The sequence below is a fragment of the Oncorhynchus clarkii genome, chromosome 1 (assembly GCF_045791955.1).
Source record: "Oncorhynchus clarkii lewisi isolate Uvic-CL-2024 chromosome 1, UVic_Ocla_1.0, whole genome shotgun sequence".
NCBI classification, from domain to species: Eukaryota; Metazoa; Chordata; class Actinopteri; order Salmoniformes; family Salmonidae; genus Oncorhynchus; species Oncorhynchus clarkii.
Genome location: NC_092147.1, coordinates 84,575,144 through 84,603,119, shown reverse-complemented (window position 1 = coordinate 84,603,119; position 27,976 = coordinate 84,575,144). Strand labels below are relative to the sequence as shown.

Below are 27,976 nucleotides of genomic sequence, written 5' to 3'. Positions count from 1 at the left end.
GGGTGGGTTTGTATGGGAGGTGGGTGGGTGTGTGTGGGGGATATGTGTGGGGTGTGTGTCGGAGCTGTGTGGTGTGTGTGTGTGTATTGGGTGTGTGTGTATTGGGTGTGTGTGCATTGGGTGTGTGTGTATTGGGTGTGTGTGCATTGGGTGTGTGGGGGAGGTGTGTGTGTTCTGTAGATAACAGTTTGTGCTGTATAACCTCACCTGATACCAGTGTGTAACTGTCAGAGCAGCAGTAGTTGCTAATATTAAGGGATATGCCTACAATAAATATTATTATTGCATTGCAAGGATGTACTTTCGTATGGCTATTTATAACAAAGGGCCACAATATTATGCCTTGGTGTTTACATTTCTACGGACCTAATTACCAAATTGACACATTTCTCCAGTAAGCAGGGTTCTACAAACATGTCAATTGAAAATGTGTTTTTTTGTAATAAGTGTATGGCTGGACGAGGGTTGAAGTTTATTACTAAATAATAACAAAACATTGAGTTTGTAACTCGCTGTTCATTGAAAAACATGATGCAGGGAGGGGTGTGTTACAGGGTTGTGTGTGTGTGTGTGTGTGTGTGTGTGTTCTAATGTGGCGGCTGTGTGCCCACGTCTGTGTGCGTACGTGGGTGGGCTGTGTGTGTAGGCTGAAGATCTGTTGACAGTCCAAGAGGGGTTGTTTGTGTAACGTGACAGGGGTTATCTATCTCCAGTTTGGAGGCATTTCAAGTCCATAGGTCTGCAAAAATGTCCTTTGAAAATGTTTTTGTGTCATAAATGTATGGCTGAATGAGGGTTGTAATTTAAAATTAAATAATAACAATACATTGAATTTGTAACGCACTGTTCATTGAAAAATAATCTCAAAGTTCTATAGTTTGTGTGTGTGTGTGTGTGTGTGTGTGTGTGTGTGTGTGTGTGTGTGTGTGTGTGTGTGTGTGTGTGTGTGTTCATACTCAGAGAAAGGTATCCCTGCCCACCAGGTAAACTGGGGATGGGTCTGGAATAAGCAGGGCTTTCTCCTATAGCAGGGCTTTCTCCTATAGCAGGGCTTTCTCCTATAGCATGGCTTTCTCCTATAGCAGGGCTTTCTCCTATAGAGCTCCATTTTTATGGAATGGTCTGCCTACCCATGTGAGAGACGCAAACTCTGTCTCAACCTTTAAGTCTTTACCGAAGACTCATCTCTTCAGTGGGTCATATGATTGAGTGTAGTCTGGCCCAGGAGTGGGAAGGTGAACGGAAAGGCTCTGGAGCAACGAACTGCCCTTGCTGTCTCTGCCTGGCCGGTTCCCCTCTTTCCACTGGGATTCTAACCCTATTACAGGGACTGAGTCACTGGCTTACTGGTGCCCTTTCATACCGTCCCTGGGAGGGGTGCGTCACTTGAGTGGGTTGAGTCACTGATGTGATCTTCCTGTCTGGGTTGGTGCACCCCCTTGGGTTGTGCCGTGGCGGAGATCTTTGTGGGCTATACTCGGCCTTATCTCAGGATGGTAAGTTGGTGGTTGAAGATATCCCTCTAGTGGTGTGGGGGCTGTGCTTTGGCAAAGTTGGTGGAGTTATATCCTTCCTGTTTGGCCCTGTCCGGGGGTATCATCGGATGGGGCCACAGTGTCTCCTGACCCCTCCGGTCTGAGCCTCCAGTATTTATGCTGCAGTAGTTTGTGTGTCGGGGGGCTAGGGTCAGTTTGTTATATCTGGAGTACTTCTCCTGTCTTATCCGGTGTCCTGTGTGAATTTAAGTATGCTCTCTCTAATTCTCTCTTTCTCTCTTTCTTTCTCTCTCTCGGAGGACCAGAGCCCTAGGACCATGCCTCAGGACTACCTGGCATGATGACTCCTTGCTGTCCCCAGTCCACCTGGCCGTGCTGCTGCTCCAGTTTCAACTGTTTGCATGCGGCTATGGAATCCTGACCTGTTCACCGGACGTGCTACCTGTCCCAGACCTATTATTTGACCATGCTGGTCATTTATGAACATTTGAACATCTTGGCCATGTTCTGTTATAATCTCCATCCGGCACAGCCAGAAGAGGGCTGGCCACCCCTCATAGCCTGGTTCCTCTCTAGGTTTCTTCCTAGGTTTTGGCCTTTCTAGGGAGTTTTTCCTAGTCAACGTGCTTCAACACCTGCATTGTCACGGAGTTCCTTTGTTATGTCTTTGTGTTAGGTTGGTCAGGGCGTGAGTTGGGGTGGGTAGTCTATGTCCTTTTTCTATGTTGTTATATTTCTATGTGTTTGGCCTAGTATGGTTCTCAATCAGAGGCAGGTGTCGTTCGTTGTCTCTGATTGAGAATCATACTTAGGTAGCCTGTTTTCCCCATTTGGGTTGTGGGTGTTTGTTTTTTGGTTTGTGTTTCTGCACCAGACAGGACTGTTTCAGTTTCATTTTCGGTCTCTTGTTGTTTTTGTCATTCAGTGTTCTGTTCTATGAAATAATCATGAACACAAACCACGCTGCACTTTGGTCCTCACCTTCTTCCACCAAGGAAAACCGTTACATGCATTGCTTGCTGTTTGGGGTTTTAGGCTGGGTTTCTGTACAGCACTTTGAGATATCAGCTGATGTACGAAGGGCTATATAAATAAATTTGATTTGATTTGGAATACTCCATAGCTCCTGGTTGCCTCGGCCACTAAGTACGGCTTGTTTGAAAGACGGTTTCAGCTGTCGTGGGCTGCCAGCTGTTTGGAGATGGAGGTGCTTTCTGTACCCTTGAGTGCCACGCATACAGGGACCTTTGAAATGTTCGGATCCTTTTGTTTTTGTAAATTTGATTAGTGGATTCAAAGTATGCGTCCGTGTGTGGTGAGGTTATGGACCATTGGCAACAGACAGCCACAATTATTTTAAACCTTTATTTAACTAGGAAAGTCAGTTAAAGAACAAATTCTTATTTACAATGACGGTCTACACCGGCCAAACGCGGATCAATTGTGCGCTGCCCTATGGGACTCCCAATCACGGCCGGATGTGATGCAGCCTGGATTCGAACCAGGTGCCTTAGACCCACTAGTAACACTTGACTTACTATAAGCCACCTGTTTCTAATTGACAGTTCAGTCATTAAGCAGACGCTCTCATCCAGAGAAACGTACAGTTAAGGCATTAAAATAGCTAGGTGAGACAACAACACATCACTGTCGTATCACGTACATTTTCCTTCAATGAAGTAGCTATAAGCAGTCAGTAAATAGTGAGTTATTTAAGAGAGTCTTCAAAGAGGAAGGGTTTCAGATGTTTCCTGAAGATGGGCAGGGACATCGCTGTCCTATCTTCAAGGGGAAGCTGGTTCCACCATCGGGGTGCCAGGATAGAGAAGAGTTTTGACTGGGCTGAGCGGGAGCGGGATGGGAGGGCCAAGAGACCAGCGCTGGAGAGATGGAGTGCTTGGGATGGGGTGTAGGGTTTGAGCACAGCCTGAAGGAAGGGAGGGCGGTTCTTCTTGCTGCTCTGTAGACAAGCACCATGGTCTTGAAGATGATGCAAGTTTCGACTGGAAGCCAGTGGAGTGTGCGAAGGAATGGGGTGACATGGGAGAACTCAGGAAGGTTGAACACCAGGTGGGCTGCGGCATTTTGATGGCACAATCTATAATTTAGATGGTGGGTTAGCATGGGAACAGTTTGGAGACATATTATCTGGTTACCTTTAAACAGGTCAACATACACAAGGCTGCGGGGCCAGACGGATTACCAGGACGTGTGCTCCGGGCAAGTGCTGACCAACTGGCAGTTGTCTTCACTAACATTTTCAACATGTCCCTGATTGAGTCTGTAATACCAACATGCTTCAAGCAGACCACCATTGTCCCTGTGCCCAAGAACACAACGGCAACCTGCCTAAATGACGACAGATCTGTAGCAGTCACGTCCGTTGCCATGAAGTGCTTTGAAAGGCTGGTAATAGCTCAAACAGATCCACAGATGATGCAATCTCTATTGCACTCCACACTGCCCTTTCCCTCCTGGGCAAAAGGAACACCTACGTGAGAATGCTATTCATTGACTACAGCTCAGCGTTCAACACCATAGTATCCTCAAAGCTCATCACGAAGCTAAGGAACCTGGGACTAAACACCTCCTTCTGCAACTGGATCCTGGACTTCCTGACGGGCCGCCCCCAGGTGGTGAGGGTAGGTAACAACACATCTGCTATGCTGATCCTCAACACTGGAGCTTCCCAGGGGTGCGTGCTCAGTCCCCTCCTGTACCCCCTGTTCACCCACGACTGCATGGCCAGGCACGACTCCAACACCATCATTAAGTTTGCAGACGACAGAACAGTGGTAGGCCTGATCACCGACAACGACGAGACAGCCTATAGGGAGGAGGTCAGAGACCTGGTCGGGTGGTGCCAGAATAACAACCTATCCCTCAACGTCACCAAGACTAAGGAGATGATTGTGGCTTATCATATATGCATAGCCACTTTAACTATACATTCATGTACATACTACCTCAATAAGCCCTACTAACCGGTGTCTGAATATAGCCTTGCTACTCCTTTTTCAAATGTCTTTTTACTGTTGTTTTTATTTCCTTACTTACCCACACACACCACACACACACCACACACACACACACACACACACACACACACACACACACATATACCTTTTTTCGCACTATTGGTTAAGTAAGCATTTCACTGTAAGGTCTACACCTGTTGTATTCCGCGCACGTGACAAATATACTTTGATTTGATTTGACAGTTTGAAGACAACATGTGTAGGTTGGCATGGGGACAGTTTGGTGAAATTATCTGGTTAGATGGTGCAGGTTACCATGGGGACAGTTTGGAGACAGATTACCTGGTTAGCTGGTGCAGGTTAGCATGTGGATAGTTTGGAGACATATTACCTGGTTAGATGGTGGGTTAGCATGGGGACAGTTTGGAGACAGAATATCTGGTTAGATGGTGCAGGTTAGCATGGAGACAGTTTGGAGACAGATTACCTGGTTAGCTGGTGCAGGTTAGCATGTGGATAGTTTGGAGACATATTACCTGGTTAGATGGTGGGTTACCATGGGGACAGTTTGGAGACAGATTACCTGGTTAGATGGTGGGTTAGCATGGGGACAGTTTGGAGACATATTACCTGGTTAGATGGTGGGTTAGCATGGGGGCAGTTATGAGACATGTTATCTGGTTGGTTAGCATGGGGACAGTTTGGAGACATATTACCTGGTTAGATGGTGCAGGTTAGCATGTGGACAGTTTGGAGACATATTACCTGGTTAGATGGTGGGTTAGCATGGGGACAATTTGGAGACATATTACCTGGTTAGATGGTGGGTTAGCATGTGGACAGTTTGGAGACATATTACCTGGTTAGATGGTGCAGGTTACCATGGGGACAGTTTGGAGACAGATTACCTGGTTAGATGGTGCAGGTTACCATGGGGACAGTTTGGAGAAATTATCTGGTTAGATGGTGCAGGTTAGCATGGGGACAGTTTGGAGAAATTACCTGGTCAGATTGTAGGTTAGCATGGGGACAGTTTGGAGAAATTACCTGGTCAGATTGTAGGTTAGCATGGGGACAGTTTGGAGAAATTACCTGGTCAGATTGTAGGTTAGCATGGGGACAGTTGGAGACAGATTACCTGGTCAGATTGTAGGTTAGCATGTGGACAGTTGGAGACCTATTACCTGGTTAGATGGTGCAGGTTAGCATGGGGACAGTTTGGAGACAGATTATCTGGATAGATGGTGCAGGTTAGCATGGGGACAGTTTGGAGACAGATTATCTGGATAGATGGTGCAGGTTAGCATGGGGACAGTTTGGAGACAGTTTATCTGGTTAGATGGTGCAGGTTAGCATGGGGACAGTTTGGAGACAGATTATCTGGTTAGATGGTGCAGGTTAGCATGTGGACAGTTTGGAGACATATTACCTGGTTAGATGGTGGGTTACCATGGGGACCGTTTGGAGACATATTACCTGGTTAGATGGTGGGTTAGCATGTGGACAGTTTGGAGACATATTACCTGGTTTGATGGTGGGTTAGCATGGGGACAGTTTGGAGACATATTACCTGGTTAGATGGTGGGTTAGCATGGGGACAGTTTGGAGACATATTACCTGGTCAGATGGTGGGTTAGCATGGGGACAGTTTGGAGACATATTACCTGGTCAGATGGTGGGTTAGCATGGGGACAGTTTGGAGACATATTACCTGGTCAGATGGTGGGTTAGCATGGGGACAGTTTGGAGACATATTACCTGGTCAGATGGTGGGTTAGCATGGGGACAGTTTGGAGACATATTACCTGGTCAGATGGTGGGTTAGCATGTGGACAGTTTGGAGACATATTACCTGGTCAGATGGTGGGTTAGCATGGGGACAGTTTGGAGGCACAACGGACAGTGGACTTTGTCTTTCAGACCTTTATTTACTGACAGATCACTGTGTGCAAAGACCAGTTGTGAAACACAGTCCCAGGTCCAAATGAAAGAGAGTCAGAGAGACAGAGAGAGAGAGAGAGAGGTGGAGAGAGAGAGAGAGAGAGAGAGAGAGAGAGAGGTGGAGAGAGAGAGAGAGAGAGAGAGAGGTGGAGAGAGAGAGAGAGAGAGAGAGAGAGAGAGAGAGAGAGAGAGAGAGAGGTCAGCTAATGATTGACAGATTCCACAATAGTATAAAGGAGCCCTGCATTTCTCCATTCCTCGGCTCAATCGCTAGATCCCGTCCTCCATCCATCCCTCCTTCTCTCCATCCATCCCTCCGTCCGTGCGCCTGTCCTTTCATCATGCAGTGGTTGTCTGTCTGCAGCCTGTTGGTGCTGCTGAGTGTGTCAGCCCGGTCTCAGGCTCAGAACCAGATCTGTACCATCTTCACAGAGGCCAAGGAAGATGGATTCAAATCTTTGTGAGTAGTGAAGCCTCATACTGCAGTAGTAGATATGCCTCATGTTGCAGGAGTAGATATGCCTCATACTGCAGTAGTAGATATGCCTCATGTTGCAGTAGTAGATATGCCTCATATTGCAGTAGTAGATATGCCTCATACTGCAGTAGTAGTAGATATGCCTCACATTGCAGTAGTAGATATGCCTCAAATTGCAGCAGTAGTAGCCATGCCTTATATTTCATTAGTAGGATGCCTCACATTGCAGTAGTAGATATCCCTCATACTGCAGTATTAGATTTGAGGCAAATTATCTCAAGAAATCAGTCAGAAAGTTAAAGCTTGGTCACAAATGGGTCTTCCAAATGGACAATGACCCCAAGCATGCTTCCAAAGTTGTGTCAAAATGGCTTAAGGACAACAAAGTCAAGGTGTTGGAGTGACCATCACAAAGCCCTGACCTCATTCCTATTGACAATTTGTGTGCAGAACTGAAAAAAAAGCGTGTGCAAGCAAGGAGGCCAATCCCGATCAGACGCGATTCTGAAAAGGAAGATATATTGGAGACAACATTAGAAAACTATGAGAATGCAGGGAAACTAAGTATAATCTGTAGAGCAGATTTTGAGAGAGCATTTCATACAGTACGCCTAGAATCTGTTTATAAGTGCCTGGATTTTTTCTACTTTATAGAATGTCTCATAAAATGGGTAGAAGTCATGTACAGTAAAATGATAAATAACGGTTACTTCTCTGAGAATTTTGAATTGTCAAGAGGCATAAAACAAGGTTGTCCTGTGTCACCATACCTATTTATTATGGCCATTGAATTGCTTTAAAAATCAGATCTAAATGATGACATTATTAAGGGGCAAATAAATGAAGGGATTAGAGACAAAATGATCAATGTACGCTGATGATTCTCTTTGAGTCCTCAATCTTCAACCTTGAAAGGCCACATTGAGGACCTGGATAATAAACCCAACTATGATAAGTGATAATATGATAATACTATATTAAGGATTGGGTCTCTAAAAGATGCAAACTTTAAAGTTTGGTGAAGTCGATGTGCTTGGTGTACATATCCCCGGGAAAAGTTGAGGGATCTTTGCAACTATTAACTTTGATCAAAAACAGCAAAATATATATAATCTTGAAACTGTGGAAACAGCCATCCGTTTACGGGAAGATTTACCCTGATAAATTCTCTAGTCATATCAAATCAAATCAAATTTATTTATATAGCCCTTCGTACATCAGCTGATATCTCAAAGTGCTGTACAGAAACCCAGCCTAAAACCCCAAACAGCAAGCAATGCAGGTGTAGAAGCACGGTGGCTAGGAAAAACTCCCTAGAAAGGCCAAAACCTAGGAAGAAACCTAGAGAGGAACCAGGCAATGTGGGGTGGCCAGTCCTCTTCTGGCTGTGCCGGGTGGAGATTATAACAGAACATGGTCAAGATGTTCAAATGTTCATAAATGACCAGCATGGTCGAGTAATAATAAGGCAGAACAGTTGAAACTGGAGCAGCAGCACGACCAGGTGGACTGGGGACAGTCGCAGTTTACATATTTATTAATGGACTTATTGACTCCAAGGGAATCATTCTTCAAATCATGCGAGAAAATAAATTTCCCTTTATTTGGAATGGCAAACCAGATCAAATTAAATGAGCATATGTACATAACAAACACCAGTTTGGAGGGTTAAAACTATTCAATATTAAGGCATTAACCTCTCTCTTAAAGCCTCCATTGTACCCCAGAAAATTCTAAATCCAAATTGGTTTTCTAGCAAGCTCCTGAGAGAGGACCATCCAGTTTAAGAGCTCTTTGCATTTTTGCTGATTAAAACCTTAGCTGTAAGTAGCAGTAGAAGTATTGTTGTCCGGGACGGTAGGGTAGGGAGAACAAGTATAAGAAAACATTTTTCTAGGCAAGTCAGTTAAGAACAAATTCTTCTTTACAATGACAGAAAGGTGGGTTAACTGCCTTGTTCAGGGGCAGAACGAAAGATTTGTCAGCTCGGGGATTCGATCCAGCATCCTTTCGGTTACTGGCCCAATGCTCTAACCACAAATAACAATGAGTTCAGTCAGTAAACTGCACTGTGTGTTCATGTTTTGGTTTAATGCATCATCTGACTGACTGTGCGTGCGTGTAGGATCCTTGTAGGGCTGGCTCAGAATCTTCCCGATAGTACGTTGGGTGACTTGGTGCCTCTCATCGCGGAGGCCTTAGCCATGGGCGTCAAATGCTGCTCAGACACTCCTCCAGAGGACTGCGACAGAGATGTGGTGAGAGACACCTATCATTTCATCATTCTGATCACACCTCATCTTCCTTATCACATCTCATCCTTATCATACCTCATCAACCTTATCACACCTCATCATCCTGATCACACCTCATCTTCCTTATCACACCTCATCATCCTTATCACACCTCATCATCCTGATCACACCTCATCATCCGTATCATACCTCATCATCCTTATCACACCTCATCATCCTTATCACACCTCATCATCCTTATCACACCTCATCATCCTTATCACATCTCATCCTTATCACACCTCATCATCCTTATCACACCTCATCATCCTTATCATACCTCATCATCCTTATCACATCTCATCATCCTTATCACACCTCATCATCCTTATTATGAGATGTGGTGAGAGACACCTATCATTTCATCATTCTGATCACACCTCATCTTCCTTATCACATCTCATCCTTATCATACCTCATCAACCTTATCACACCTCATCTTCCTTATCACACCTCATCTTCCTTATCACACCTCATCATCCTTATCACACCTCATCATCCTGATCACACCTCATCATCCGTATCATACCTCATCATCCTTATCACACCTCATCATCCTTATCACACCTCATCATCCTTATCACACCTCATCATCCTTATCACATCTCATCCTTATCACACCTCATCATCCTTATCACACCTCATCATCCTTATCATACCTCATCAGCCTTATCATACCTCATCAACCTTATCACATCTCATCATCCTTATCACACCTCATCATCCTTATCATACCTCATCATCCTTATAACACCTCATCATCCTTATCACACCTCATCATCCTTATCACATCTCATCATCCTTATCACACCTCATCATCCTTATCATACCTCATCATCCTTATCACATCTCATCATCCTTATCACACCTCATCATCCTTATCATACCTCATCATCCTTATCACACCGCATCTTTCTTATCACACCTCATCATCCTTATCACACCTCATCATCCTTATCACGCGCGCGCGTGTGCGTGTGTGCAGGCGGACCTGTTCCAAAGTGCGGTGTGTTCCTCTGAGACCCTGGTGGAGAAGAACCATCTGAAGATGTGCTGTGAGAAGACTGCCGCTGAGAGGACACACTGCTTCCTGGACCACAAGGCCAAGGTAGAATGGACCACCCCTCCCTCTGAGCCAGGTTTCCTATCTAGGTTTCTTCCTTCTGCTCTTTGGGGTGTAGACCGGGTTACTGGAAGTCAAAAAGACTTTATGGATACATTTGACTGATTGATTGAGTGATTGATTGAGTGATTGATTGATTGATTGTAGATTCCTCGGGACCTGTCCCTCAAAGCTGAGCTGCCCGCTGCAGACCAGTGTGAAGACTTCAAGAAGGACCACCAGGCTTTTGTTGGGAGGTAAGTGTCCACACTCGACTCGAGACCACACCATCGTCTAGAGACCACACCATTGATTAGAGACCGTCGACTTGAGACCACACCATCGACTAGAGACTACACCATCGATTAGAGACCATCGACTTGAGACCACACCATCGACTTGAGACCACACCATCGACTAGAGACCACACCATCGACTAGAGACCACACCATCGACTAGAGACCACACCATCGACTAGAGACCACACCATCGACTAGAGATCACACCATCGACTAGAGACCACACTATCGACTAGAGACCACACCATCGACTAGAGACCACACCATCGACTAGAGACCACACCATCGACTAGAGACCACACTATCGACTAGAGACCACCCCATTGACTAGAGACTACACCATCAACCTGAGTCCACACCATCAACTAGAGACTACACCATCGACTAGAGACCATTGACTAGAGACCACACCATCGACTAGAGACCACACCATCGGCTAGAGACCACACCATCAACTAGAGACCATCGACTAGAGACCACACCATCGACTAGAGACCACATCATCGACTAGAGACCATCGACTAGAGACTACACCATCGATTAGAGACTACACCATCGACTAGAGACCACACCATCGACTAGAGACCACACTATCGACTAGAGACCACACCATCGACTAGAGACCACACTGTCGACTAGAGACCATCGACTAGAGACTACACCATCGACTAGAGACCACGCCATCGACTAGAGACCACACTATCGACTAGAGACCACACCATCGACTAGAGACCACACCATCGACTAGAGACCACACCATCGACTAGAGACCACACTATCGACTAGAGACCACCCCATTGACTAGAGACTACACCATCAACCTGAGTCCACACCATCAACTAGAGACTACACCATCGACTAGAGACCATTGACTAGAGACCACACCATCGACTAGAGACCACACCATCGGCTAGAGACCACACCATCAACTAGAGACCACATCATCGACTAGAGACCATCGACTAGAGACTACACCATCGATTAGAGACTACACCATCGACTAGAGACCACACCATCGACTAGAGACCACACTATCGACTAGAGACCACACCATCGACTAGAGACCACACCATCAACTAGAGACTACACCATCGACTAGAGACTACACCATCGACTAGAGACCATTGACTAGAGACCACACCATCGACTAGAGACCACACCATCGACTAGAGACTACACCATCGACTAGAGACCATTGACTAGAGACCACACCATCGACTAGAGTCCACACCATCAACTAGAGACTACACAATCGACTAGAGACCATTGACTAGAGACCACACCATCGACTAGAGACCACACCATCAACTAGAGACCATCGACTAGAGACCACACCATCGACTAGAGACCACATCATCGACTAGAGACCATCGACTAGAGACCACACCATCGATTAGAGACTACACCATCGACTAGAGACCACACCATCGACTAGAGACCACACTATCGACTAGAGACCACACCATCGACTAGAGACCACACTATCGACTAGAGACCACACCATCGACTAGAGACCACACTGTCGACTAGAGAGTACACCATCGACTAGAGACCATCGACCAGAGACCACACCATCGACTAGAGATTACAACATCGACTAGAGACCACACCTTCGACTTGAGACCATCGACTTGAGACCATCGACTTGAGACCATCGACCAGAGACCACACCATCGACTAGAGATTACACCATCGACTAGAGACCACATCATTGACTCGAGACCATCGACTAGAGACCATACCATCGACTAGAGACCATACCATCGACTAGAGACCACACCATCGACTAGAGACCACACCATCGACTAGAGACCATCGACTTGAGACCACACCAGCTAAAATACTGTGTTAGGCCGCTGAGCAGTATGGAGTGTTTTTCTGGAATTTACTGTGTGTGTGTGTGTGTGTGTGTGTGTGTGTGTGTTTCAGGTTCATCTTCAAGTTCTCCAAGAGTAACACGATGCTACAACCACATGTGATCCTGGCTATCGCCAAAGCTTATGGAGAGGTTCTGACTAGCTGTTGTGGAGAGGCTGAGGCCCAGACTTGCTTCGACACCAAGGTCAGGAGGCGTCAGATCGCACCCTATTTTCTATACAGTACTCTACTTATGAGAGAATAGGGTGCCATTTTGTATGCAGTCTCTCTCTCAATTCATTTCAATAATATTTATTGGCATGGACAGATAAAGCACCTATATAGCCAACGTAAACATTCTCTCTCTCTCTTTTCCAGAAAGCTACTTTCCAACGCGCCGTCGGGAAACGCGTGACTGAACTCAGGGCCCTGTGCATCGTCCACAAGAAATATGGAGACCGCGTTGTCAAGGCCAAGTAGGACACGTCAATCTAAAATTCTATGGTTCTAATTGGCTGAGAGCCAGGTGAGCCCGCCCTTGGGCCAGTCCCATTGGTTGACGCGTGTGTCTGTCTGTTCTAACAGGAAGCTGATCCAGTACAGTCAGAAGATGCCTCAGGCCTCTTTCCAGGAGATGGGAGGCATGGTAGACAAGATCGTAGCGACTGTTGCCCCCTGCTGCAGCGGAGACATGGTCACATGCATGAAGGAGAGGGTAAACTATGTCTTCTCTCTATTCCTCTCTTTTTATTGGTGGATTGCTCTTTTAGTTCCTCCTCTCTTTTAAAACTATTTCATTTCCTCTCTGTTTACCTTTTAAACTCTGTCTCTAAACTCTCAACCTCTCACCTCTTAGCCTCTCAGTCTCTCACCTCATCCTCTCACCTCTTAGCCTCTTTCTTACCTCTTAGCCTCTCACCTCTCATCCTCTCAGCCTCTCACCTCTTAAGCCTCTCACCTCTCATCCTCTCACCTCTTAAGCCTCTCAGCTCTCACCTCTTAGCCTCTCACTTCTTAGCCTCTCAGCTCTCACCTCTATTCCTCTCTAGCCTCTCACCTCTCAGCCTCTCACCTCTTAGCCTCTCACCTCTCAGCCTCTCACCTCTTAAGCCTCTCAGCTCTCACCTCTTAGCCTCTCACTTCTTAGCCTCTCAGCTCTCACTCTTTCAGCCTCTCACCTCTCACTCTCAGCCTCTCACTCTCAGCCTCTCACCTCTCAGGCTCTCACCTCTCACTCTCACCTCTCACTCTTACCTCTCAGCCCCTCACCTCTCAGCCTCTCACCTCTCACTCTCACCTCTCACCTCTCAGCCTCTCACCTCCCTCTCTCACCTCTCACTCTCACCTCTCACTCTCAGCCTCTCACCTCTCACCTCTCAGCCTCTCACCTCCCTCTCTCACCTCTGACTCTCACCTCTCACTCTCAGCCTCTCACCTCCCTCTCTCACCTCTCACTCTCAGCCTCTCACCTCTCAGCCTCTCACCTCCCACTCTCACCTCTCACTCTCACCTCTCACTCTCAGCCTCTCACCTCTCAGCCTCTCACCTCTCAGCCTCTCACCTCTCAGCCTCTCACCTCATACTCTCACCTCTCAGCCTCTCAGCCTCTCACCTCTTAAGCCTCTCAGCTCTCACCTCTCAGCCTCTCACCTCTCAGCCTCTCACCTCTCAGCCTCTCACCTCATACTCTCACCTCTCAGCCTCTCAGCCTCTCACCTCTTAAGCCTCTCAGCTCTCACCTCTTAGCCTCTCACTTCTTAGCCTCTCAGCTCTCACTCTTTCAGCCTCTCACCTCTCACTCTCAGCCTCTCACTCTCAGCCTCTCACCTCTCACTCTCAGCCTCTCACTCTCAGCCTCTCACCTCTCACTCTCAGCCTCTCACTCTCAGCCTCTCACCTCTCAGCCTCTCACCTCTCAGCCTCTCACCTCTCACCTCTCACTCTCAGCCTCTCACTCTCAGCCTCTCACCTCTCACTCTCAGCCTCTCACTCTCAGCCTCTCACCTCTCAGCCTCTCACCTCTCAGCCTCTCAGCCTCTCACCTCTCAGCCTCTCACCTCTCAGCCTCTCACCTCTCAGCCTCTCACCTCTCACCTCTCAGCCTCTCACCTCTCACCTCTCAGCCTCTCACCTCTCAGCCTCTCACCTCTCACCTCTCACCTCTCAGCCTCTCACCTCTCAGCCTCTCACCTCTCACCTCTCAGCCTCTCACCTCTCAGCCTCTCACCTCTCAGCCTCTCACCTCTCAGCCTCTCACCTCTCAGCCTCTCACCTCTCAGCCTCTCAGCCTCTCACCTCTCAGCCTCTCACCTCTCAGCCTCTCACCTCTCAGCCTCTCACCTCTCACCTCTCACCTCTCAGCCTCTCAGCCTCTCACCTCTCAGCCTCTCAGCCTCTCACCTCTCAGCCTCTCACCTCTCAGCCTCTCACCTCTCAGCCTCTCACCTCTCAGCCTCTCACCTCTCACTCTCAGCCTCTCACCTCTCAGCCTCTCACCTCTCACTCTCAGCCTCTCACTCTCAGCCTCTCACCTCTCACTCTCAGCCTCTCACTCTCAGCCTCTCACCTCTCAGCCTCTCACCTCTCAGCCTCTCAGCCTCTCACCTCTCACCTCTCAGCCTCTCACCTCTCAGCCTCTCACCTCTCAGCCTCTCACCTCTCACCTCTCAGCCTCTCACCTCTCACCTCTCAGCCTCTCACCTCTCAGCCTCTCACCTCTCACCTCTCACCTCTCAGCCTCTCACCTCTCAGCCTCTCGCCTCTCACCTCTCAGCCTCTCACCTCTCAGCCTCTCACCTCTCAGCCTCTCACCTCTCAGCCTCTCACCTCTCAGCCTCTCAGCCTCTCACCTCTCAGCCTCTCAGCCTCTCACCTCTCAGCCTCTCACCTCTCAGCCTCTCACCTCTCAGCCTCTCACCTCTCACCTCTCAGCCTCTCAGCCTCTCACCTCTCAGCCTCTCACCTCTCAGCCTCTCACCTCTCAGCCTCTCACCTCTCAGCCTCTCACCTCTCAGCCTCTCACCTCTCAGCCTCTCACCTCTCAGCCTCTCACCTCTCAGCCTCTCACCTCTCAGCCTCTCAGCCTCTCACCTCTCAGCCTCTCAGCCTCTCACCTCTCAGCCTCTCACCTCTCAGCCTCTCACCTCTCAGCCTCTTTCTATTGGATGTGTGTCTGCATATACATGTATCTGTGTCCCTGACTCTTCCTGCCTGTGTGTGTATCCCCCCAAACAGAAGGCCCTGGTGGATGAGGTGTGTGCTGATAAGAGTGTGTTGTCTCGCGCGGCGGGTCTGTCTGCATGCTGTAAGGAGGATGCAGTACACAGAGGGTCCTGTGTTGAGGCCATGAAGCCAGACTCTAAGCCAGACGGTCTGTCTGAGCACTACGACGTTCACGCTGACATAGCAGCAGTCTGCCAGACCTTTACCAAGACCCCGGATGTAGCCATGGGGAAGTATGTATACACACACACACACACACACACACACACACACACACACACACACACACACGCACACACACACATCTGGAAAAGCTGCCTATACACACAATTCTGACTTTGTATGGGGTGTTGCTATTGGCTAAACGACTGTGTACGTACGGTCTGTTCTGATTGGCTGTCTGACTACTGACTCTCTGTATATGGTCTGTCCTGATCGGGCAGGTTGGTGTATGAGATCTCAGTGCGTCACCCTGAGTCGTCTCAGCAGGTGATTCTGAGGTTCGCCAAGGAGGCTGAGCAGGCCTTGCTCCAGTGCTGTGACAAGGAGGACCATGCAGAGTGTGTCAGAACCGCTGTATGTATTAGCCATGTGTGGTTTCCATACTAACCCCAACCCAAGACCAATTCCCTTTGGGGACAACAAAGACTTCCATACTAACCCCAACCCAAGACCAATTCCCTTTGGGGACAACAAAGATTTCCACACTAACCCCAACCCAAGACCAATTCCATTTGGGGACAAAAAGGAGGTGTCTTGTCTTCTCTTATCAGAAGACCTGGCTAGTTACACTATATATCAGTCTGTGATGTGTAACCTAGCTAGTTACACTATATATCAGTCTGTGATGTGTAACCTAGCTAGTTATACTATATATCAGTCTGTGATGTGTAACCTAGCTAGTTATACTATATATCAGTCTGTGATGTGTAACCTAGCTAGTTACACTATATATCAGTCTGTGATGTGTAACCTAGCTAGTTATACTATATATCAGTCTGTGATGTGTAACCTAGCTAGTTATACTATATATCAGTCTGTGATGTGTAACCTAGCTAGTTACACTATATATCAGTCTGTGATGTGTAACCTAGCTAGTTATACTATATATCAGTCTGTGATGTGTAACCTAGCTAGTTATACTATATATATCAGTCTGTGATGTGTAACCTAGCTAGTTACACTATATATCAGTCTGTGATGTGTAACCTAGCTAGTTATACTATATATCAGTCTATGATGTGTAACCTTGCCTTGACCTGAATACTTGCAGTAGCTCCCCTGAGCTAATAGCAGATAGTTGTTGGCTTTAACACAGCAGGCTAGCACTGAATTCCTAGTATTTTTAGACCATAATAATGGCCTCTGCCCTGTTATGTGGCATCATGCCAACTGTATGAACGGTTCTGTCCCCAGCTGGCAGGAAGTGATATTGATAAGAAGATCACTGATGAGACTGACTACTACAAGAAGATGTGTGCTGTTGAGACTGGCATGAACAATAACGCCTTTGAGAAGAGGTGAGGGGTCACGCTTTAACACAGAGATATTACCGTTCAGATGAGATTCATGTGGTATGAGATATTAACGGTCAGATGAGATTCATGTGGTATGAGATATTAACGGTCAGATGAGATTCATGTGGTATGAGATATTAACGATCAGATGAGATTCATGTGGTATGAGATATTAACGTTCAGATGAGATTCATGTGGTATGAGATATTAACGGTCAGATGAGATTCATGTGGTATGAGATATTAACGTTCAGATGAGATTCATGTGGTATGAGATATTAACGGTCAGATGAGATTCATGTGGTATGAGATATTAACGATCAGATGAGATTCATGTGGTATGAGATCTGAAACATCACACTTAGGCCTAACAACTTATGGGTGAATTGATCCTTACTTTATGGCTTACTAATCATTTATGAATGGTTTATTTTTAATACATTACTACTTAATGACTGATTAACAATCAACTCATGCTCCTCTTCCTCCTCCTCTACCTCCTCTTCCTCCTCCTCTAACCATCCTCCACATCCTACTCCTCCTCTACCACCTCCTCCTACTCCTCCTCCTCCACCACATCCTCCTCCCACTCCACCTCCTACTCCTCCCACTACACCTACTACTCCTCCTCCTTTACCACCTCCTCCCACTCCACCTCCTACTCCTCCTCCTCTACCACCTCCTCCCACTCCACCTACTCCTCCTCCTCTACCACCTCCTCCCACTCCTTCTCCACCTCCACATCCTACTCCTCCTCTACCACCTCCTCCTCCTCTACCACCTCCACCTCCTCCATCTCCTCCACCTCCACATCCTCCTCCTCCTCTACCTTCTCCTCCACCTCCTCCATCTCCTCTTCCTCCTCCACGTCCTCCACCTACTCCATCTCCTCTTCCTCCACCTCCTACTCCACCTCCTACTCCTCCTCTACCACCTCCTCCTCCTCTACCACCTCCTCCACCTCCTCTACCACCTCCACCACCTCCACCTCCTCTACCACCTCCTCCACCTCCTCTACCACCTCCTCCACCACCTCCACCTCTACCACCTCCTCCATCTCCTCCACCTCCTCCTCTACCACCTCCTCCACCTCCTCCATCTCCTCCACCTCCTCCTCTACCACCTCCTCCACCTCCTCCTTCAGTATGATGGTGCACTACACCAGGATAATGCCCCAGGCCTCCTTCGACCAGCTCCACATAGTGTCAGAGAGGGTGCATGATGTTCTCCATGACTGCTGCAAGGACGAGCCAGGCCACTTCATCCTGCCTTGTGCAGAGGAGAAGGTCTGACACACACACACATCCTCCCTACCTTTCCCTCCACTTCATCCTGCCTTGTGCAGAGGAGAAGGTCTGACACACACACACACACACACACACACACACATATCCTCCCTACCCCCTCCTTCCACTACCCCCTCCCTCCACTACCCCCTCCCTCCACTACATCCTCCCTACCTTTCCTTCCACTACCCCCTCCCTCAACTACCCCCTCCTTTCACTACCCCCTCCCTCCACTACCCCCTCCCTACCTTTCCCTCCACTACCCCCTCCCTCCACTACACCCTCTTTCCCTCCACTACACCCTCTTTCCCTCCACTACATCCTCCCTACCTTATCCTCCACTACCCCCTCGCTCCACTACCCCCTCCCTCCAAGTCTCTCTAGATATGTCACATCCTCTCATATTAAATCACTCTGCTCTTCCCAGTGTTGACCCCTCCCCTTTCTGTTTCTGTCACCACAGCTGACCAACACCATATACTCTACTGTACTCTGCTGTACTCTACTCTACTCTCCTGTACTCTACTGTACTCTACTCTACTGTACTGTACTGTAATCTACTGTACTCTACTGTACTGTAATCTACTGTAATCTACTGTACTCTACTCTACTGTACTGTACTGTAATCTACTGTACTCTACTGTACTGTAATCTACTGTACTCTACTCTACTGTAATCTACTGTACTATACTGTACTCTACTGTACTCTCCTGTACTGTACTGTACTCTACTCTACTGTACTGCCCTCTACTGTACTGTGCTCTACTCTACTGTACTCTACTGTGCTCTACTGTACTGTGCTCTACTGTCCTGTACTGTGCTCTTCTCTACTCTACTCTACTGTGCTCTGCTCTACTCTGCATTACCCATGTGTCCTCTACTGTACTGTGCTCTACTGTCCTCTACTGTACTGTGCTCTACTGTCTGTCTCTACTGTACTGTGCTCTTCTCTACCCATCTCTCCTCTACTGTACTGTGTCCTCTACTCTACTCTGCATTACCCATGTGTCCTCTCCTCTATTACCCATGTGTCCTCTCCTCTACTCTGCATTACCCATGTGTCCTCTCCTCTCTATTACTGTGTCCTGCATTACCCATGTGTCCTCTACTCTACTCTGCATTACCCATGTGTCCTCTACTCTACTCTGCATTACCCATGTGTCCTCTACTCTACTCTGCATTACCCATGTGTCCTCTCCTCCCATGTGTCCTCTACTCTACATTACTCTACTTTACTGCATTACCCATGTGTCCTCTACTCTACTCTGCATTACCCATGTGTCCTCTACTCTACTCTGCATTACCCATGTGTCCTCTCCTCTACTCTGCATTACCCATGTGTCCTCTACTCTACTCTGCATTACCCATGTGTCCTCTACTCTACTCTGCATTACCCATGTGTCCTCTCCTCTACGCTGCATTACCCATGTGTCCTCTACTCTACATTACCCACGTGTCCTCTACTCTACTCTGCATTACCCATGTGTCCTCTACTCTACCCTGCATTACCCATGTGTCCTCTCCTCTACGCTGCATTACCCATGTGTCCTCTACTCTACTCTGCATTACCCATGTGTCCTCTACTCTACCCTGCATTACCCATGTGTCCTCTACTCTACTCTGCATTACCCATGTGTCCTCTACTCTACTCTGCATTACCCATGTGTCCTCTCCACAGCTGACCGATGCCATCGACGCCACATGTGAGGACTACGACCCCTCCAGCATTAACCCCCGCATCGCCCACTGCTGCAACCAGTCCTACTCCATGAGGAGACCCTGTATCCTGGCCATCCAGCCTGACACAGAGTTCATGCCCCCAAAGCTGGATGCCAGCAACTTCCACATGGGCCCTGAGCTCTGCACCAAGGACAGCAAGGAGCTGCTGCTCTCTGGGAAGAAGTGAGATATATTACCAACGCACTGTGAATAAACACGTGGGCACAAATTAAACACACGTAGGCATGAAACTAACACACACACACACACACGAGCTCACACATACACACACTCCAACAACAACAAAAATTAATGTGTGTGTGTGTGTGTGTGTGTGTGTGTGTGTGTGGTGTGTGGTGTGTGTGTGTGTGTGTGTGTGTGTGTGGTGTGTGTGTGTGTGTGTGTGTGTCCTCAGACTACTGTATGGTGTGGTCAGACATAAGACCACCATCACTGAGGAGCAGCTGAAGTCCATCTCTACTAAATATCACAGTATGAAGGAGAAGTGCTGTGCTGCTGAGGACCAAGCAGCATGCTTCACTGAGGAGGTAAACACTCACCGCTCAACACGGTTCAAACCCTTTCATCCTCATTAAGAGAGGTGGTACAGAACAGTAGAGAGAGAACATCATGTTTCATTAAGAGAGGTGATACAGAACAGTAGAGAGAACATCATGTTTCATTAAGAGAGGTGATACAGAACAGTAGAGAGAACATCATGTTTCATTAAGAGAGGTGATACAGAACAGTAGAGAGAACATCATGTTTCATTAAGAGAGGTGATACAGAACAGTAGAGAGAACATCATGTTTCATTAAGAGGTGGTACAGAACAGTAGAGAGAACATCATGTTTCATTAAGAGAGGTGGTACAGAACAGTAGAGAGAACATCATGTTTCATTAAGAGAGGTGGTACAGAACAGTAGAGAGAGGTGATACAGAACAGTAGAGAGAACATCATGTTCCATTAAGAGGTGATACAGAACAGTAAAGAGAGAACATCATGTTTCACTAAGAGAGGTGGTACAGAACAGTAGAGAGAGAACATTAATTGATTCTAACAACTGATCACCTTGTTTTCTCCTACAGGCACCCAAGCTGGTTTCTGAGAGTGCAGAGCTGGTCAAGGCTTAAGATAGAATTGTGATGATTTTAATTTCAAAAGATGAACTGATGATTTTAAAAAAATAAAAATAATAAAGGTTCTGTCTGTATCGATCCATCTACCTCCCCAGCCTACATTTACACCATGGTGACCTCATCCTCCTATCCACAACGTCTTGTCATCCACTCATAAGTCTGTCTATCAGTGATCTGTGATCGACTCATAAGTCTGTCTATCAGTGATCTGTGATTGACTCATAAGTCTGTCTATCAGTGATCTGTGATCGACTCATAAGTCTGTCTATCAGTGATCTGTGATTGACTCATAAGTCTGTCTATCAGTGATCTGTGATCGACTCATAAGTCTGTCTATCAGTGATCTGTGATTGACTCATAAGTCTGTCTATCAGTGGTCTGTGATTGACTCATAAGTCTGTCTATCAGTGGTCTGTGATTGACTCATACGTCTGTCTATCAGTGATCTGTGATTGACTCATAAGTCTGTCTATCAGTGATCTGTGATCGACTCATAAGTCTGTCTATCAGTGATCTGTGATTGACTCATAAGCCTTACAGCCTACCCTCATCAAACCTCTATCTGGGATGAATCACGCCGCTGGTTAATTTCTGATAGACATGAATGACTCCTGTCAATCAAACACACATGAATAACTGAATAAAGTCATGTTTATCAACTGTATTACTGCCGTGGATATTTATTAATTATGTGTTTGGAGGATTCTCAAGACTTTAATACTTGTCCATGCGTTAGTTTCTTTATGACTACATCACAATTTTAAACCCATGAGTTTTCTTACAACTGTTTATGAATTATTTTGTGTCTTCACATTTTGTTTTATTAACAGTTGATGAACTAAGTATAAATCCTTCATAAACCCTTGATGAAGGCAACGTTAATGGAAAGAGTTGCACATTTTTGTTCAGAAATTCTTAGCTTTCTCTCTCTCTCTCTCTCTCCATGGCTCCCTCCTCACTAAAAGAGAAACATATTGACACATTTCATCTGAATAATTCACAACGCAATAAATAAAAGTAGTGATGAAGTCAATCTCTCCTTCAATTTAAACCAGGAGAGATAAACATGCATATTATTAATATTAGCTCTCTGTGTACATCCAAGGGCCAGCCGTGCTGCCCTGTTCTGAGACAATTGCAATTTTCCTAAGTCCTTTTTTGTGGCACCTGACCAAACGACTGAACAGTAGTCAAGGTGCAACAAATCTAGGGCCTGTAGGACCTGCCTTGTTGATAGTGTTGTTAAGAAGGTAGAATCTAGGGCCTGTAGGACCTGCCTTGTTGATAGTGTTGTTAAGAAGGTAGAATCTAGGGCCTGTAGGACCTGCCTTGTTGATAGTGTTGTTAAGAAGGTAGAATCTAGGGCCTGTAGGACCTGCCTTGTTGATAGTGTTGTTAAGAAGGTAGAAACTAGGGCCTGTAGGACCTGCCTTGTTGATAGTGCTGTTAAGAAGGTAGAATCTAGGGCCTGTAGGACCTGCCTTGTTGATAGTGTTGTTAAGAAGGTAGAAACTAGGGCCTGTAGGACCTGCCTTGTTGATAGTGTTGTTAAGAAGGTAGAATCTAGGGCCTGTAGGACCTGCCTTGTTGATAGTGTTGTTAAGAAGGTAGAAACTAGGGCCTGTAGGACCTGCCTTGTTGATAGTGTTGTTAAGAAGGTAGAAACTAGGGCCTGTAGGACCTGCCTTGTTGATAGTGTTGTTAAGAAGGTAGAAACTAGGGCCTGTAGGACCTGCCTTGTTGATAGTGTTGTTAAGAAGGTAGAAACTAGGGCCTGTAGGACCTGCCTTGTTGATAGTGTTGTTAAGAAGGTAGAAACTAGGGCCTGTAGGACCTGCCTTGTTGATAGTGTTGTTAAGAAGGTAGAGCAGCGCTTTATTATAGACAGACTTCTCTCCATCCTAGATACTGTTGTATCAATATGTTTTGACCATGACAGTTTACAATCTAACATTTCAACTTGCTCAATTTCCAAATTTAAGTCGAGGTTTAGGGTTTAGTGAATGTTTTGTTCCAAATACAGATGCTTTCAGTTTAAGAAATATTTAGGGCCAATTTATTCCTTGCCACCCATTCTGAAACTAACTGCAGCTCTTTGTTGAGTGTTGCAGTTATTTCAGTCGCTGTAGTAACTGACGTGTATAGTGTTGAGTCATCCGCATACATAGAAACTCTGGCTTTACTCAAAGTCAGTGGCATGTCGTTAGTAAAAATAGAAAAAAGAAAAGGGCCTAAACAGCTACCCTGGGGAACTCCTGATTCTAATTGGATGATATTTGAGAGGCTTCCATTAAAGAACACCCTCTGTGTTCTGTTGGACAAGTAACTCTTTATCCACATTATAGCCGGGGATGTAAAGCCATAACACATACGTTTTTCCAGCAGCAGACTATGATCAATAATGTGAAAAAGCTTCACTGAAGTCTAACAAGACAGCCCCCACAATAATTTTATCATCAATATCTCTCAGCCAATCATCCGTCATGTCCATTAACAGTGACTGGAGTCAGGAACCCAGGGCCGGCCCACTCATTAGACAGGATTACACAGCTGCCTCTGCCAACCCTGTCCATTAACAGTACCCTCGTAAAACTGACTATTCTACCAATCTTCGACTTCGGCGACGTCATTTACAAAATAGCCTCCAACACTCTACTCAGCAAACTGGATGCAGTCTATCACAGTGCCATCCGTTTTGTCACCAAAGCACTATATACTACCCACCACTGCGACCTATATGCTCTCGTTGGCTGGCCCTCGCTACATATTCGTCGCTAAACCCACTGGCTCCAGGTCATCTATAAGTCTTTGCTAGGTAAAGCTCTGCCTTATCTCACTGGTCACCATAACAACACCCACCCGTAGCACGCGCTCCAGCAGGTATATCTCACTGGTCATCCCCAAAGCCAACACCCACTTTGGCCGCCTTTCCTTCCAGTTCTCTGCTGCCAGTGACTGGAATGAATTGCAAAAATCGCTGAAGTTGGAGACCTATATCTCCCTCACAAACTTTAAGCATCAGCTATCTGAGCAGCTTACCGATCGCTGCATCTGTACATAGTCCATCTGTAAATAGCCCACCCAACTACCTCATCCCCATATTGTTATTTGTTTACTTTTTTGCTCTTTTGCACATCAGTATCTCTTCTTGCACATCATCATCTGCACATCCATCACTCCAGTGTTAATCTGCTAAATTGTAATTACTTCGCTACTATTGGCCTATTTATTGCCTTTACCTCCTTACTCCATTTTCACACACTGTATATAGATTTTTCTATTGTGTTATCGACTCTACTTTTGTTTATTCCATGTGTAACTGTGGTGTTGTTTGTGTCGCACTGCTTTGTTTTATCTTGGTCAGGTCACAGTTGCAAATGAGAACTTGTTCTCAACTGGCCTCCCTGGTTAAATGAAGGTTAAATAAAATTAAATTAAAAAACAGTGACTGGAGTCAGGAACCCAGGGCCGGCCCGCTCACTAGACAGGATTACACAGCCGTCTATGGCGGCATGTTGACGAGGGCGGCAAATTTCATGCAACACTGTAGGCCAGGGATGGGCAACTCCTATCCCCTGGGGCCTGATTGGTGTCACAATAACACACCTGACTCCAATAATCAACTAATCATGATCTTCAGTTTAGAATGTAATTAGTTTCATCAGGTGTGTTGATTGGGGATGGGGGGGGGGGGGGGGGGGTGTGACATCTCTCTGGCCCCTGAGGACTGGAATTGCCCCTCTCTGCTGTGGGCTACACCTCAGCCATTTTTTGGGGCCCGGACTGGCCTTGTTTTTTTGGTGCAGTCCGGACTGGCCTTGTTTTTTTGGTGCAGTCCGGACTGGACTTGATTTTTTGGTGCAGTCCGGACTGGACTTGTTTTTTTGGTGCAGTCCGGACTGGACTTGATTTCCACGTCCACGGACGTTGTTTTTAAGTCGGGTCTGGACCAAATCTGAACCAATTATAGACGTCTATGTTTAGTTCAGATTTTGTCCGGTTGATTTGGCCCAAACCAGGGATGTCACGCGACATTCAGAACATCCAGGGCTCAACCCTGAAGACCTGGGGCCAACTCCGGGTGGGAGGGGGGGTTGATCTCTGCGCGACTGAAATGAAGCACCCCACATTCTTGGCCTGGCACCTTAGCAGTGAACATTTAGCAGAAACATAACGTGATGTTTCGTATCTCACTACTGTCTTCCATGCACTGTGTTCTCCTGAAGTCAAATAATCAACACTTGTTCATATTAATTCAATAGATTGTGGTCAGTAAACCCATGGAATATGGTGTTAACAAAATGTATAAAAAATCTATTGGCAAGTACAAATTACAAGTGCATAACTATATTGTAATTTTCCATTAAGAATAATTGTTGTAAAAAGTATTTGTATCATTTTGTTGCAATGTTTTCATTAACCATGTCCAATATTTTATTGGCAATATAAAGAAAAAGCCTCATGTTTATGTTGGTCACATTACTGCTAACTAACGTGAGCTAGTCAATGCTGCGCACAATGTGCAGTTCCAAAACCATCCAACGGGTGGCAGCCTAGACCACAAATTAATGTTTTGCATTAAATAATGTTGTAGTTAGGTGCAATATAGCAGGATTGGGATTGTAGGCTGCCAACCTTGATTATGATGGAATTGTATAAACTCAGATTAGCAGAAGGCATGGAATATAACTGTAGAGTGTGTGTGTGGGGGGGTTAGTTAGTGATACTTGTTGGTTAGTTAGTGATACTTGTTGGTTAGTTAGTGATACTTGTTGGTTAGTTAGTGATACTTGTTAGTTAGTTAGTGATACTTGTTTGTTAGTTAGTGATACTTGTTGGTTAGTTAGTGATACGTGTTGGTTAGTTAGTGATACGTGTTGGTTAGTTAGTGATACATGTTGGTTAGTCAGTGATACATGTTGGTTAGTCAGTGATACACTTTGGTTAGTTAGTGATACTTGTTGGTTAGTCAGTGAGACTTGTCGAATGGTGAACAGAGCTCCAAAAATTGGATTCAGTGTCCAGATAGCTAATCAATTACTGTCAAAACCCTGCTCATAAAATTGGCTAGGTAGCTAATGTTAGCAGCACTGCTAGCTGGACTGTGTAGTCCCTAACATTCCGCTTTGACATTGCTCATCCAAATATTTATATATTCTTAATTCCATTCCTTGACTTTAGATTGTGTTTATTGTTAGATAGTACTGCACTGTTGGTGCTATAAACACAAGCATTTCGCTAAACACATGTATGTATGTGACAAATAAAATTTGATTTGATATAGTTTAATGTTATCTGTCAGTACGGTTTTGAGTCAACATGTTGAAATGTAAATTATTCTATTCTGGTTTACTGTGAGGTCAATAACTCTGAATAGCATCAACATGGGCTAACAAAATGTGTTTACAGTAGTAGCAAGAGAACACAGTTTACCTCCAGTTCTCCATCTTTGCGCTCTCTCCCTCAGAGAACGAACAGTCGCGTGCGCGTGCCGACATTTCTTTGGATGAATCAGAAATGTCTTGGAAAACCACTTTGACTCCGCCTCCTGAAGTGCCACCTTACACAGAAATGCTGCTTTTAGGCACCACTAAAAAGGGCAGGACAGGTTCATTCATGATTGGAGTATTCATTGCAGTGTGTAATACAGTGTAGACCCGTTTGTTTTACACCATCCCAGCAGGGAAAAAGACTCTCCGGGCTGAGGCAAAATCATTCGGGGCTAAACACCCGAAATCCCAGGTCTGGTGACTTCAATGGCCCAAACATTGACGTCTCTAAATTTCATATTTTCAACTTTCATTCAAAACCGAAAATGAACCTGATTTCAACGTACAGAAAATACACATGTTCAACTTTCACTCAGAACCTAAATTGAATACCTTCAACGGCTGGAGAATTGTTTTTACATTTTAGACGTCTTTTCACCTTCATTTTACTCACAGTGACTATTCTTGTAGGGGCGGCAGAAAGGCCAGGAGCAGAACTGCATTAACCGCTGTGTGCGTCAAAGATTTGAATGGATGGAAAGAAGGGCGATAATACCTTTCCTGAGTTTAAAAAATATATATATATATATTATGAGCATAAAAACCACCAGAATCATTGAGAAAAACATTAGATATCAAAAGAACATGACAATTATTTATCATTTGTCTTTTCATAACAGCTTTTTTGTATGCCATTATCACAGGGTGAACACTGCCTACCCTCCTACACTGACTGTACGTCACTGGCGCACAGTACCTCACCAGAGTTCGACAGCATTGTGAGCAAATATGCTTCTGTAATCCCCAAAATCAATGACACACAATGACCAATTACCTCCACAGTTGTCATTGGAAAAATGTAAACATTCTTGTTGTGCGCCCCTTTTATACTCATAATTAAAACCATGCGAGATGGTAGCTTCAGATTGTTTTACTCATCATGTGTACATTTGCTCAAATATAATATAAATTATTACATTAGAATGAATAAAATATAGATAGGAAATAAATCTTGTTGTTTCATCTACTTCCTTGTTCTGTATTAGTTGGGAGATTCCCACTGAATTGTGGGCGTTCAACGTCTCGAGGGGATTACCCCAACTCAACACTGAGAATGCCGCTCAAATACAGACATGTTTACAGGTAACCAAATGATATT

The 27,976-nt window shown here is 45.9% G+C and overlaps 1 protein-coding gene and 3 long non-coding RNA genes across 5 annotated transcripts; 1 reads left to right on the top strand and 3 right to left on the bottom strand.

The window, feature by feature from the left end:
* The first annotated feature begins 6,664 nt into the window (after positions 1-6,664).
* LOC139413465 (albumin 1-like) lies at positions 6,665-21,394 on the top strand. Of its 2 annotated transcripts, none has more exons than XR_011634799.1 (14): positions 6,665-6,875; positions 9,019-9,151; positions 10,173-10,295; positions 10,458-10,546; positions 12,518-12,650; positions 12,824-12,921; positions 13,031-13,160; positions 15,680-15,900; positions 16,111-16,243; positions 17,084-17,187; positions 18,328-18,469; positions 20,148-20,371; positions 20,604-20,835; positions 21,209-21,394. XR_011634799.1 is itself a non-coding variant. In XM_071160919.1 (14 exons), exons 1-14 carry the CDS (start codon positions 6,757-6,759, stop codon positions 21,320-21,322), a joined length of 1,827 nt encoding a protein of 608 aa, XP_071017020.1. In that variant the 5' UTR covers positions 6,665-6,756; the 3' UTR covers positions 21,323-21,394. The 2 variants fall into 2 exon arrangements, 1 of the variants encoding a protein (XP_071017020.1); XM_071160919.1 differs by having other exon boundaries at positions 20,604-20,736; positions 21,278-21,394.
* On the bottom strand, positions 13,266-14,024 carry LOC139413476 (uncharacterized). Its single transcript, XR_011634802.1, has 4 exons — positions 13,977-14,024; positions 13,533-13,658; positions 13,404-13,495; positions 13,266-13,372 (listed from the first exon to the last, which is right to left on the bottom strand). It is a non-coding gene; the product is annotated as an uncharacterized lncRNA (long non-coding RNA).
* LOC139413481 (uncharacterized) lies at positions 14,146-15,712 on the bottom strand. Its single transcript, XR_011634803.1, has 3 exons — positions 15,574-15,712; positions 14,343-14,385; positions 14,146-14,272 (listed from the first exon to the last, which is right to left on the bottom strand). It is a non-coding gene; the product is annotated as an uncharacterized lncRNA (long non-coding RNA).
* On the bottom strand, positions 14,394-15,369 carry LOC139413485 (uncharacterized). The gene is made up of 4 exons (XR_011634804.1): positions 15,295-15,369; positions 15,050-15,101; positions 14,861-14,947; positions 14,394-14,464 (listed from the first exon to the last, which is right to left on the bottom strand). It is a non-coding gene; the product is annotated as an uncharacterized lncRNA (long non-coding RNA).
* Positions 21,395-27,976: the final 6,582 nt, after the last annotated feature.